We start from the raw sequence: 13,593 nt of genomic DNA on the forward strand, positions 1-13,593 counted from the left end.
TTTTCGAATCACAGGCATGAATTAGTATGTTTTTTGTAAGTCTTTATCAGTATTCTGAAAAGTCTTTTGGGTATCCAGGATGGCAGAGTTTCATTGTACAAAACAGCCTAAGTTCAAGTTATCATTTATAACAGTTTTCCAATTTTTTAATCTGGTCATTTCATTGTTTGGATAATAAGGTTAAAAATCCCATTTGTGAATGGAAAAAGCTGTTTGCAGGCAAACTAAATTTTCCACCTTTTTGCTTTGAAAGATGTTATTTCCTATAATCTCTGATTTAACTGCAACATATCTGAATGTGAGTGTTGAAATATACCTACACTATCTTTAGTGACATTTTTACTTTAAGTAATCAGTTTTCACCATAAAGACATTTCTTCACATGTGCATATGGACATTTCATTTGACCACTAGAGGTGAGGAGTCAAATGAGAAGATTTCTTTTCTTTAGTCAGAAAGATAAGAACCACCTATAGGAACAGATGAGATGTACTTTATATCACATATTCCTATCACAGGGACTAGGTTTTTACTGTTGACACCATATCAATAATAACCACATCATAAATTGAAAAAACTGCATTTTAATATTTCAGTAGACATTCCATATGCCTATTAGCTCTTATTGTATGATCTTCCTCTTGTTTAAAGGTTCCTCAACATCCATATTACTCCAGACCTGCCTTGTCTAATGTGGTACAATACCCCTGACATGGCAGAAAATAAGCCTGATCAATAACCTTCATATCCTGTGGTGGACACAGGTCTGTGGCAAAGGGAGTGTGGCAAACCTAGATTTTGTAGGAATTTCCCCGTGGTAAACAGTCTCTGGTATGTCACAGGCTTCAGCGTGCTGCTCTTGGTAGGGATTCATTGCTGCAGCCCCTAATGTGCTTTAGTAATCCTTGTCCTGTCCAAGAACCATTGGGAACACCTTTGGGGCAGCCTTGAAGTTTTCCTTCCTTGCTCTCAGAATACTGAGCTGTTCCAGTATGAGTTTACTGCAGCTGAGGATTTGGTTCTGTGTACAATGTTTTTTTGCTTTCATATATCAACCAATTGCAAAACACTCAGTAAATTCCCTTCTGACCAACTTCAGTTGTAACAAAACCTTAAAAGTGAAAACAATGGTACTCTTAATGTACAGAAAATTAATTGTACATTATTTTTTTTGCTTTCATATATCAACCAATTGCAAAACACTCAGTAAATTCCCTTCTGACCAACTTCAGTTGTAACAAAACCTTAAAAGTGAAAACAATGGTACTCTTAATGTACAGAAAATTAATTGGTGTCAAAAGCAGAACCCTGTTTGCATTCAATAGTTAAAATGAGCTGAATGCATGTACCTACTTTTACTCATTTGTGGTCCCATATCTACTACTGCAAATGCATTGTACCTGTCAGAAGTGTGAAGAACCCCTAGTTAGGTGGTAAAGTGGTATAACTTGAAGAAAATACATTCAAATACAGTCACCCATGTTTGAAAAAGTATTTATAAGTAGTAGTATAGGACAGTGTGATTAAGCTGTCCTGTTAATATGCTAAAGTCAATGTTTAAGAATGTGAAATTTTATTTTGAATATTTAAAAAGAATAACCATTTAAACAATTAATTTTTGGCAAATTTTATAAAAGGTCACCACACAGTATGACATGAAAAACCAAATAATGTGTATTTAAATCAGATCAGAGATGTATTTTAGCCAAAATATTGTAATGCATTCTTCTTTAAATATAACATTTATATTTTAATGCACCCCTTATCATAAGTATTCTAAAGATTTTTTTAAGTGAATATTTTCAGAGGGGGGGGAAAAAGCAAGGAAGCATGCATGTTCACTAAAGTCGTCTATTTCTGATATAGCTGAAAATCTATTTTAATGGGTTCTTACTGTTCTTTTTTCATAATGTGTCTTTTTTCAGTTGCCTAGTGCATGTCACTGTTCAGCGCTGTGTTATAACAGTTATATTTTAGAGAGCTACAGGTAAAATAGAATATATATTTATTTTGAAAGCCACTGCTTAAAGGGGAAGATTTCATTTGCAGATAAATAACTATGGTACGATAATTATAGGTGCATGGCACAGATAAAATTCCATTCCCATTATATTCTTAGAACAGAACAATTTTGTTTTCTCTAGGATGCCATAAGGGAATGAAAAATTATATCCAAAAAGTATATTTATTTATTTTTAAATAAGTAATACAAGAGTATGGTTTACCACACATCATAAAAATTTCTAACAGCTAGTAGCTGGATTATTTCCCCAGCTAAAGTAGCCATCTCAGTTGTCCTATACAGATATTCATAATACTCTGCTGATGAATACTTTCTTACGATTTTTAGACTCAAGCAATTAACTTTGTCGATTCATTTTCCCTTCTCTTTTGAAGAAGTCGGTACCCAACGAATAAATAGTGATGGCTGGAAACTAATTTTAATAATGCTGCCAGCATGCTTGTGTACTGTCAAGTATAACAAAAGTTCTCCCAAATCTTCTCTCAGATTTTGAATCAAGCCTGTAGCAATCATGCATTTTCTCAGAAATAGTAATCCTCTTGTGTGTTTTTTGTTATACCTTGTGACATTCCACTTCACTTCAGTTGTAGAGTTTGTAGTACATCAAATGAAGAAGCCTGAATGGCAATGTTATTGAAACAGTGACTCTGTTCACTGCTGTGCCATATTTATGGAACAAAACAATTCTGGTGAGAATTTCAAGGCTTTATTGTTCTGTGGCTTTAATTCTTATATGCTAAGTCAGAACTCACCTCCTGAATGCGTTCAGGGTATCTGTCGTAACTACAATGGAGACTTGAAAACAAAGGTCTTCAATGCTTTGAGCTGCATTGCAACACAAACTAAAATCCTTTCCTTGGATATGTGATCTTGTCCCAAAAGTTCCTTGGGGTCAAGCAAAAGCCTAAATGTAAAGCAGCTGATATGACTGAACAGGATGACTGAACATGACACAAAAATCAAGCACATATTTAATTGTTAGGTGTTTTTCCTTGTCTCAATCTTGTGGGACAAAAAAAAAGATAAAGATCCTCAGCCTTGCTGCAGTCAACAAACTTTCAGCTTTATGTATTTAAATATTCAATATTGGTAGAAGGAGAAAATAATATAATGGGATTCCTTTAATATCAGGTCTTGGCCATCTAAGTATTTGCATTCAAGACTGATGCTTGCAATGAGAGAGAGGTTTTTTTTTCCCAGCTGTCAATCTCTACTTCATCACAGTCCTGCACCAAGAAGAGCAAGGGAGCTCCCAACCACTGGTACTGGTAGAATCAAGGATTTTCCATTAAAACAGTGAGGAGCTCCCTGATCTCAGCCATTCCAAATCAGAACTAAGCAGAGATGCTGTCTTTGTTAGAGGTAGATCTTGTAGAATCTGTGAAAGGAAGTCTCTCCCAGCTCTTATACAGTGCTTAATTCAGCAGGAGCTGGAAGCCTTTACAGAGTGAGCTGAAAAGAAAAGATCCCATGTGTAACATTACATCTATGAAGCCTTGGACTAGCTCCTTCAGTGTTCTGAGTTTTGCTGTGTCCATGTGACTCAGCTGTAAGAATTAAATTTACATTTGTGTTGGACAACTGCTTCTTGGGTTGCATGGGCTCAGTTAGGGCATCCCTACTTGGCCTAGAAGCTGATAAGCTATCACTTGTTCTCTGTTTCTGTGATACATGAGCTCCTGTTGAGTTTAGACCCACACTCCTGTCTTTCACCCAACACAAGCAGTCTTTAAACTCAGCTACTTCTGGTGTGTATCAGAACCAGCAGATGAGGATTTCTAGATAATAAAAATCAGAAAAAAAACCCAAGTAGGTGTTTTAGACCATGATCTGGGTATGAGTTTTCCTGTATTTTGGAGGCATATTGATCATGTAAGCTACCTGAAACCAGCAGCAGTGGCAAGGAAACTAAAGCTTTCAGCTCTGTACTACTGGGGGTCTGTTTTGGAAAGCACAGTAAGGCTGTTTCATTATTTGGTGTGAGACTAGTGCCAAACTGGGGAAAATGAGGTAACAGATTAATTAGATCAATTAATTATTAACAGATTAATAATGTAACAGTAGTTCAACACTTTATTTGAAATGACAGGAAGCTGATACTGAAGAGTCACTGACTGTCATAGGATACCACCTCCCATTAGAGATTGCATGGTTGCCCTTAGACCAAAAATTTCCTAGTCATAACAGAGTCTTCTGAATCTTCACAGAAATGAATATATTAAAGCAAAATTGTGTCAGATAATCACTCAATTGGAGGAACACATTGTGACTCAGATCTGTTTATTTTATTGCACATTATGTTTCTTTTTAAGATGGAATAAATGGTTAGATGTCTGTAAACTTAAAAGAATTTCTTTTGGCATGCATACTTTGGACATGCTTCTCACAAGAGGTAAGTCAAAATCCTTAGAGACTTAGTGTGCATGGAAAAGTGTGTTGAAAATGGGAAATGCAGTCATTTGCATTAATTGCTTGTTGAACTATTGTAATATTGATTGCATGATTTGCCTCTGACATGCTTGCACTGCTGTAATGATCTGAATTTAGTGCTGCATTTGTTAATATTAGACACGAATTTATCCTGACAGCTTTATAGATAGACACAGAAGTATTTAGTCTTTCAAAATATAGTCATGCTCTTGAAATATTTCCCATAGCTACAGTACATTACAGACTGCATACTGGAGTAGTGCAGTCCTGTCTCATCTACTCAGCTCTGGTCTCACTCGATGCAGTTCCTCTTTTCAACCTGATTAGTGGGCAAGAGGTGTTAATTTATACTGAATGCTTACTTATCGATTGTCCACTCACTGCAAATACTTTGTCTCTTCACGGGCTGTTCATTTTTTTCTTAGTGGTGTGAATTCAGTTTGTCTTTAACATGTAACAAATTTTTAGCAATTTATTGCCAACCAGTAGGAAAATTTTGAAGGTGAATAGATTTCACTTGTTTCATAAGTAAAATAATATATGAAAAAAAAAAACCAAAAAACACAGCAAAAACTAAACTATAAAGGCCAACTCTTTTCAGGTTCAAGATAATTTATTTTTATCCTGCAAAATGACTATTAGGTCTCCTTACCTCCTTACCTTGATCAGCTACAGAACAGGTGTTTGTTATATAAAACATTATTTGCTGTAAAACTTGCTTTTCCTTGAATTCTCTTAGGCTTCTAAAGGCAAGCACACAGATGGCAAGAACAGGGATGATAATAAGTTGGGGGGGAGGTTAAATTTCATGTAGGAGCATAAATCAGAATGTATCATGCCCACAGTTATTGACTGCAGTTCCAGTGCAGTTCAGTTTATGTAACAAAATACTGTGAAATAGGAGGAAGAAGTCTGCAAATGGAAGCAATGAAAATGCAAAAGGAAGTCTTAAAATAACAGTAGTATCTAGCTTTCTTCACCCACTTCTTACTACACTAATCCAGCATCTACCTTGTCTCCTTTCCAATCACCACTTGAGTTTCATGGTGTATTAAAATAGTTTACTATTTTTTTTTCTGTATTTAACTCTACTCTTTGTCTTTGCTATATTGACCAGTCAACAGAATAAGAGCCATATTTAGGTAACTGTGAAAACTTTAATGAACAGAAAAGATTTAATCTACATGAAGGATGGATTTCAGGAAAAAATAAGTACTTCTCTTTTGAAAATTACTTCTCTTTTTTACAAAAACATACACTTTGCTTAGTGGGGTTTTTTTTTAGCTATTAAACTGCCTAGCTTTGCTGAAATAAATAATTACACACTTGTAAAAGTTTAGATACAACTCTCCATGTCTCTTAACATCACCAGTGAATTCATTGTTTCACAGTTTGCTTCATCTCCCGAGATGTTTGGGTTTGCCAGTTCTTTATGCAGAGAAAGAGAAAGGTATTCCCACAACTGTGTTCTAAAGGATGAAGAATTCTCCTGTCTGCTGCATAAATGATACAAGATGAGAATTTCTTGTGATAGTTAATCGAAAGTGGGGGGGATTGTACAGGGGGGAATGCAAACTTCTTTTGATATATGCAGCACACAACAATATTTTTCATCCTGAAGGATATTTGCAAGAAAAGACGCATACATGAAAAGCTTATAAGCTGGTTAGTGAAAAGAGGTAGGGAAAAGCAATTTTTTAAAAGAAACCTGTCAGTATTTTTACCTGGATGCTTTCAACTGTCTGCATTATAGATTTTGTATGCTTGGCCATGCTGTTATATGGAGATTTTCTTAAGTTTTTTTCTTGCATTCAAATCCATAAGCATACTATGTTTCTTACAGAGCTCCTTAGATTTTCCAAATTGCCCGTCTCCTTTTCTCAAACTTTCCTATTCCCTGGTTGTTGTATCCATTTTTTCTCACGCTACACATTTGGGGTAATATGTATGAAATTAGTGTTATCTCCCACAGAATTGGGTGCACAGAATATGTGCTACACATTATCTGAATCAAATGTCTTCAATGTTTAGCAGGAAGAAATGAGATTTGTTGTTCTTCCCCCAGCTTGTGATGATGAATGCACAGGACTCCTTCTCAATGACCTAGATCGGCTAAACCAGATGATCCTGAGTGTTAACCTTAGTGGTCCACTGCCTGCTCCATATAAAATGTTACATGGCTTTGAGAACATGACACAGGAATTAAAGGTATGTTGGCAGTATTCTCATATATACATAACAGAGCTTCAGTACAACTGTACTTGATTCTGTTCAACCATACAGCTGTAAGTAGGTTCAGGGAAGAATAAATATCCAAGATTTAACTCTTTCCAGCTTGCTTTGCTTGATAAATAAGTATTAAAGTTATTTCTTTTTACTTACTTTAATACATAAATCTTGCAACAGTAATTTCTGACCATATATGCGAGGAGTTATACTTCAGGCATAGAAAAGCAATGTTGCATACAAATAAAATAGTTTTCTTGCTGATGGTCCATAAAGTGATTATGTATTTTATGTACTATGTGTTCCCTACCATACACACAAGTTATGTAAAGTTGCGATTCCTGAAAAAAGCCTGTTGGATAGATGTGACACAAGTCAATGACAAAAGCGATTGCATATTTTAATGAAAAGGAAATGCTTGATGCTGCTTCTCTTCAATATTTGGAAGCACCAACATTCATTACATGCAGATTTTTCACTCTCCCTTCTCTTTCCCAACAGCATTTGCTTTCACCTCAGAGAGCACCAGAGAGGTTTCTTCAGCTAGCACGAGAAAATCTGGATACCTTGGTGACAGAAATGGATGAACTACTGACAAGAGTATGTCTGTGATCACATTGAGGTCTATGGGTTTGGTTGAGGCTGCTTAATGACAGAACTCTTCTGAATATGCATTAAACATGAATGAATAGATGAATTATAAGGTGCTTCTCAGTCTCAGTGTCTAAAATGGCAGAAAGTACTCTAAAAAACCTCTTTTTGTGGGCCAATATATTGACACATATTTTCTGCAAAACTTCCTAATAAGGTAAGAAAGCTTTTTCTTGTCCATACAGACCACCCAAGAATTATCTTATCTGGAAAAGATGACACTAAAGAGATGTGTGAGTTTAATTAAATATATGTCTTCTAGATTTCATTTATGAGCATAGTTATCATCTTCTGGATTTTAATAGATGTGCTATGTACTTTTTTTATTACAAAAGTTTTATTTCAATATAGACTTCATTTTGGTCAGTAAAGACAATGTATAAGAAAATAATATAAATTGTGCCACCTAGTGGAGAAAAAATAGGGAAATTAACCAGCCACGGTATAAATAAAGCTGTCCAAAGTACTTTGATGTGAAGAACTTCCAAAAGTTATGCTCGTGAGTTGAAAGAACCAAATGAGAAAGTTGTGGAGCACTGTACTCGTCAATATACACCTCAGAGAATCACATAAACTCCAGGAAGTTTTAGCATCATGTCTCTGAATTGTAAATGGCTTAAGGAGCTAAAATTCTCAGAGAAACTGTTTTCTTTATGTGTTGTTTTAATTCAATTTTGAAATTGGTAGTAGGTAAGAAAGTATCTGAAGTGATCTGAAGTGTGTTTGCATATGTAGGCACCCACACCTGTGTGCAAATACCAGTATGCACCATTATATACATCTGTACATACTGACATTGTGAGAAAGCTTGCTTTTCCACTTCTGAATTCTGTTTGTTTTTTTTTAATGCAAGAAACAACTGCAATAGTTTTAAGTCTAGCTGCAATTTTAACCCATGTCAGCTGTACAAGCTGGGAAGATTATATTTTTTTCTATTAATATTTCTCAATCTTAGGCTAAGACAATTTCTTCTCCTCTTGTAAAGTTGCTCCTTTTAATATCCTTTTCCAACTTCCCCCATAGAGATGATCTAAAATAATGCAGACTCTGACCTTCTCTAGACAACTCTTGGAAAGAAAAACGTATCAAAAGTGTGATCTTAGGGGAGTTAATGTGATGGCCACATTATCACACTCCCTTTTTGCAGTTTTTCATCACTGTAATGACTAATAGCCTTATGATTTCCAGTCATCCTTACAGAGTTGTTTGCAATAGTTTGGGGTGTTGTTTTTGGTGTTGTTTTTTTTTTAATTTAGGGACTGGCAACTGGTGGCAGGTCCTACATTTCTCCTTCTGTACTTGTAAATAAGAACAGTGTTCCAAAAAAACATGAGTCCTGATGTAGTGTGTTCAAGGCTCATTTCCAAGTGAAGATACAGATGATAACTACATAATGGCACTTAGAGTACCTAGTAGCACTATAGATACCAAATTTTTCCCTGTATCTGATATGCAGGCTCACTGTATTTTCAAAGTGGGACCAGTACCGATAAGAAAAAAGCTGGTGAGGACTGGTGAGGAATCTATTTCCATGAAAAAAATTTAATCATTTTAAGATAAAATATAGAGGAAAATAGTATTTAGTCACTACAAAACTTTAAAGGATTTAGCTTCCCTGTGGTCTCTTTTCAACCCATGATCTTTTATTCAGTGCAACACTCCTTTCCCTTCTTTTACATTATTCTGTGTTTCATTTACTTTGCCGTATGGAAGATCTTCATGTCTTGCACTAATTATGTTCACATGTTTGCATGCAAATTCCCACACCTAGCACCAGAGGAAGGCCTGACATCTTCACTTCCTTTCAGTTCACTGCATTTCATCAAAATCCCCACTTGCCTTTTAATTAGGTACCTTCAGAGCATTCAAGCAAGATAGGGATCAGAATCACTCCTCTTGACTGAAATGCTTCTTTTGTCTGTGTAAAGTTTAACCTTTCTCCCAAAGTACTGAATTTCTCTAGCTCTAAAATCTCTGGAAGCAGTAGCAAAGGCAACTTAGTTTGCAGTGGCTGGGAACATTTGGAGAGAGAGCCAAGAACTTCCATCTGTACAGTGATGTCTGTGTTTACACCCCCTTCTGTGGTCTGCAGCTCACTAGCTGGAGAAATTCCTGTAGGACACCCTCCAGATGCTATCTAGAGTAGTTTTTTTAAGGCTTGATTAAGTCCTAAGATTAAATAAACATTGAAACAAAACCAAAACAAGAAGAGTGCATAGTTGCTAATACTTGCTTATAGTTTAAATTGCAAAGTGGCTACTTCAGAATGGAACAAAAAGCCTTTCATGGAACCTCCATCACTAAGTATGAGCTATGGACATCACCAAAACATGTTCACTGATCTCACATACTTTACTGATTTCTGTGATAGGGATCTCCTTTATGCCAAAAAGTTTTATTTGTGTCCAAGTAACTTTTTTAAGACTCATTCCAAACCCTTGCTCTGAGTCCAGTCTGCCTGACCTGTATTGCTCCCACAGCAAGAGTTTGTTTGACCTATTAAAACTGTTACATGCTGAAAACTGACCTAATGGAAATGGTGAGATGTAGTAAATTGGATATGTAGAAAATTACTAAGACCTAATTAACAAAGGAAAACATTTAATTAGCCATGGAATGGCCAGCTACAGTAGGAAGGATGTTCACCATTTAATATGGTTTACAGAATTAAAGTTAGACCAGATAATGAAGCAAAAGCCTGTTTTTCAGCAAAGGAAATTCTGTCAAAATACTGAAGGTCTTCAGTGGACCTGAATGGATTTAAGTACTAAAGAGAGCTGTCACTGAAAGGAAATGAAAATTGTTCAGTGACAGATTAATTTTCACAAAAATGTGGTACGTGCTACTCAGTCATAAATAGAGAGGTTAAAGTGGCCAACTTGAATTAGTATGAATGTGGAAAAAGTAATCAAAACTAAGAAAGGAATATGTAAGTTATAAAACACCATTTGTAGCAAAGGACTAGAAATATTATAGAGTATAATAAAACTGAATGTGAATATTCCAAACAAATAAAACTCAAAGAATAAAAGGCTGCTTGTGGAGGGTTTTGCAATAAATAATAAGTTATTCTCAATTACATGAAGAATTAAACAACATCAGAAATGCCAGGCAGGGTTACGGCAGTGGTCCATCAGGACCATTTGGAATTTTTGCCTTTTTTCTATCCCAATTGTCTCCTACAGCTCACTGTAACATTTAGTAATATTTTAGTTCTGTATCCTGGCAGGTAAAAAGGGTTTTTAAATCTTAGAGGAAGTAACCAATAGTATGATTAAAGCTGTGTAAGTGTGAAAAGACACATTCTTCTACTGATAGAGGGACGGGGTGGAAGAGAACAAATTCTCCCAGTCTGTATGGGTTCTTAATTCTTCCTGTATATTTCTATTTACCTGAACTATTTTCATATAAATTACTTTTAGTGTAAATTACTTTCAATGTAGCTACTCTGAAGTAGCCAAAAATTATAAGTGGAGTGATAATGCCAGGGATTTCATTCCAGAAACTCAGATGTAAAGTACCTTGAGGGCTTCCATCTAGAAGTAATGAGGCAAAAATAAATGTGTTTAACTGCTACTATTTCTCTGACTATTACTGGAAAGTGTGGGGTTTTTGTAAGGGAGAAACAATTTGTGCAGTTCAAGTCAGGGAAAACCTAAACTCATTTTGAATTATTGGCCTTCTAGCCATTTCACAAAGACTGGGAAATTCATAATGTCCTATTTCAAGATTTTTTTTGAGAATGTAATCCCTAAAGAAAAAAGCTAGGGTTTTATTGGTTTTATTTGTTGGGGTATTTTTTGGGTTTTGGCTTTATTTTGTTGGTTTTGTTACTTTGCAGTATAGCTCAACAATCTTTGTGTCTTCAAATGTTTAGCTGCTTTTTAATAAGAAAAGTTCCATTTTGTAAATAGGGACCTCAAGAACTACGTACAATGTCCTAAGATGATTCCTTTCCTTGGCATGTTTCTCCAGTCTGCAGCAGATGTCTCTCTTTCTGCTGCTGCTGTGATCAGTGCAATTATAAAGCATTTAGTAAGAGAAAGTTAAATTTTTACTAAGTGCCCCAGTATGTTATAAGCAAACAGCTTCAAGCATTAGAGCTGAATAAAACTTCTCTTTATTTTTTTCTCTTTTCTTCGTGAAATTAATGTATTGATTTAAAGTTCTTCTTGCTCGTTGGAATGCGTTGTCTCTTTGAGAGCACCTCCAGGGAAGAAGTAAAGAGGTCATGATTCCTGCTGCACTTTGTCAATCGAAAAGTACACAATTGTGAAACTGTGGAAAGTATTCCCTGAAGAATCTATTAAAAGGTTGCAAACAGCATTTCTTTAAGCAAATATATTATTATTCAGTGAATAATTTCATCCTGTCTCCATTGATGTGCTGCTGCACACAAGTAGGGTTTCTAAGAACCTAAAATAAAGCCTTCCAATTTCCATTTAAAGGAAAAGGTAATAAAGTTTAATTGTGTACTTGAACAGAGCATTTCATTGCCCATGCATCTGATCAATAATTCATTGATTGCCTCTGGCCTGAGGAAAGTTTTGTACATGGATTCAGCCAGTAGGAATATAACATAGTGCAGCCTTGTCCTGTTCATTAATTATATTTTCCCTGAATTTGTATCACCAGGCTACCAAGGTGACAGCAGATGGTGAGCAGACCAGGCAGGATGCCGAGAGGACTAATGACAGAGCGAAATCTCTTGGACAGTTCGTCAAAGGCATTCTTCAAGCTGCTGAAGGTATTGGAAGAAAATTAAAATACTTGAGTTGTTTCTCAAGAAAACTGGAGGATGGTAGGGGAAGAGGGTCTGGGAGACAGTGAGAAAGATTTTACTTGCTGAGCAATGTCATGTGCTTAAAATGTTGAGTGAAGAGCTTCATGTTGAGTGAAGTAAACTGTCTTCAAATTTTTCTTCAAATCTGTGTGTACATTTTATAGAAACACTTAGTGTATTGGTTGTTATGAACAAGGACTAGAAGAAAACTGAGCATGTTCATTCAGGATTTTTACAGTTATCTGAAGAGCTGTTATGATGAAGTAACAAACAGGGCTTAGCTTTAGTTTATTTTCAAAGCAGTTAAAAATATGTATTGGTAAAAAAGTTTGATGTAATTTTAGCACTTGGTACATTAACACTTCATCTTAATTCACCAACTTTACTTCAGCAATGCATTTACTCCTTGCTGTTAATGAACATCTGCTGCTTGGAATTTGCAACTGACTGTTAACCCTACCTAAGCATGGAGCCAAAGCCAACGCTCTGTCTTCCACAGACTGATCCACTGCACTTGCACTGCAGTAAATACTTTTGAGAAAAGTAGATTCTAGATGGCCTTAAGCAGCAAGACCTATATATTTCATAAAGCTATTAAATAAGATAATGGATGAAAAAAATTAAAATAATATTCAAATACAGTCAGGGTTTTTTAATTAGAGTTTTCAGTTCTTTCCTCCTCCAAATGTTCACTGCAGCACTGGTTTTAGTAGCTATGCTTCTGAAGGCCTATTTCATTGAAAGGGAAAGCTCCCACTTTTGTCCAAGTGCTATAAAATACATTTTATTTTGCCTTTTGTGTAACACATCCCTGTATGTGCTGTGGAAGTGAAATGAGCAGCAATTTAGGGGATAGCCTTACGACTTGTAACTTTGAAAAGAAAAATTTGTGGGAAAAGCAACAAGAAAAAGTCAGCAATTTTTTGAGATTTTCTTTAAACAAAAGACCATGTTCCTCATATTTCAGGATGAATTTGGGATGATGAGCAAAACAAAGTCTTTGACTCTGCAGAGTTTATGCCCAAGTGTTTGTAGCCCAAATAAAAATTTCCTCAAGCAGGTTTAGCAGTAGAAAATGCAGAGTTAGTAAACATTAAGGGCGTGAAATAAATGTATGCAGTAGCTTAGAAGTAGACAAAAACTTTAAAATCAATGTTTTTGCCTAGTGGCCAACTTAACATTTTAAGAATACATCAATTACAAGAGGACAGGATTGAGAGATACCTTGTGGGTTAATGCATCCACTCCCTAACTATTAAAAAACTTTCTGAAGTTTATCTTCAAAGTAATTTCTATAAATACACACAATCTCAACAGGAGGTAGTTTCAGTACTCTTCATAATTACCATAGTTCACATTTCTAGCAAAAAATATTCATCTTTAGTTTATCATCTTGTTCCCTTGCAAACCTTGCTCTTAAGTTCAAATAGATGTTTTTTCCTCTCCCTAGCACTCGTCCTCCTTCCCCCACCACCACTAT

General features: G+C 35.5%; 1 protein-coding gene across 6 annotated transcripts in view; it reads left to right on the forward strand.

Annotated features, from left to right (window-relative positions):
* LAMA2 (laminin subunit alpha 2) overlaps window positions 1-13,593 on the forward strand; it is a 341,474-nt gene that overhangs the window by 253,822 nt on the left and 74,059 nt on the right. For all 6 annotated transcript variants that reach the window (XM_058834226.1, XM_058834227.1, XM_058834225.1 and 3 more), the window contains 3 exons: window positions 6,519-6,661; window positions 7,181-7,279; window positions 11,966-12,077. In XM_058834226.1, the coding sequence (XP_058690209.1) occupies window positions 6,519-6,661; window positions 7,181-7,279; window positions 11,966-12,077 (354 nt within the window). The remainder of the gene's footprint in view (window positions 1-6,518; window positions 6,662-7,180; window positions 7,280-11,965; window positions 12,078-13,593) is intronic.

The sequence above is a fragment of the Poecile atricapillus genome, chromosome 3, assembly GCF_030490865.1.
Source record: "Poecile atricapillus isolate bPoeAtr1 chromosome 3, bPoeAtr1.hap1, whole genome shotgun sequence".
In the NCBI taxonomy this organism is placed as follows: Eukaryota; Metazoa; Chordata; class Aves; order Passeriformes; family Paridae; genus Poecile; species Poecile atricapillus.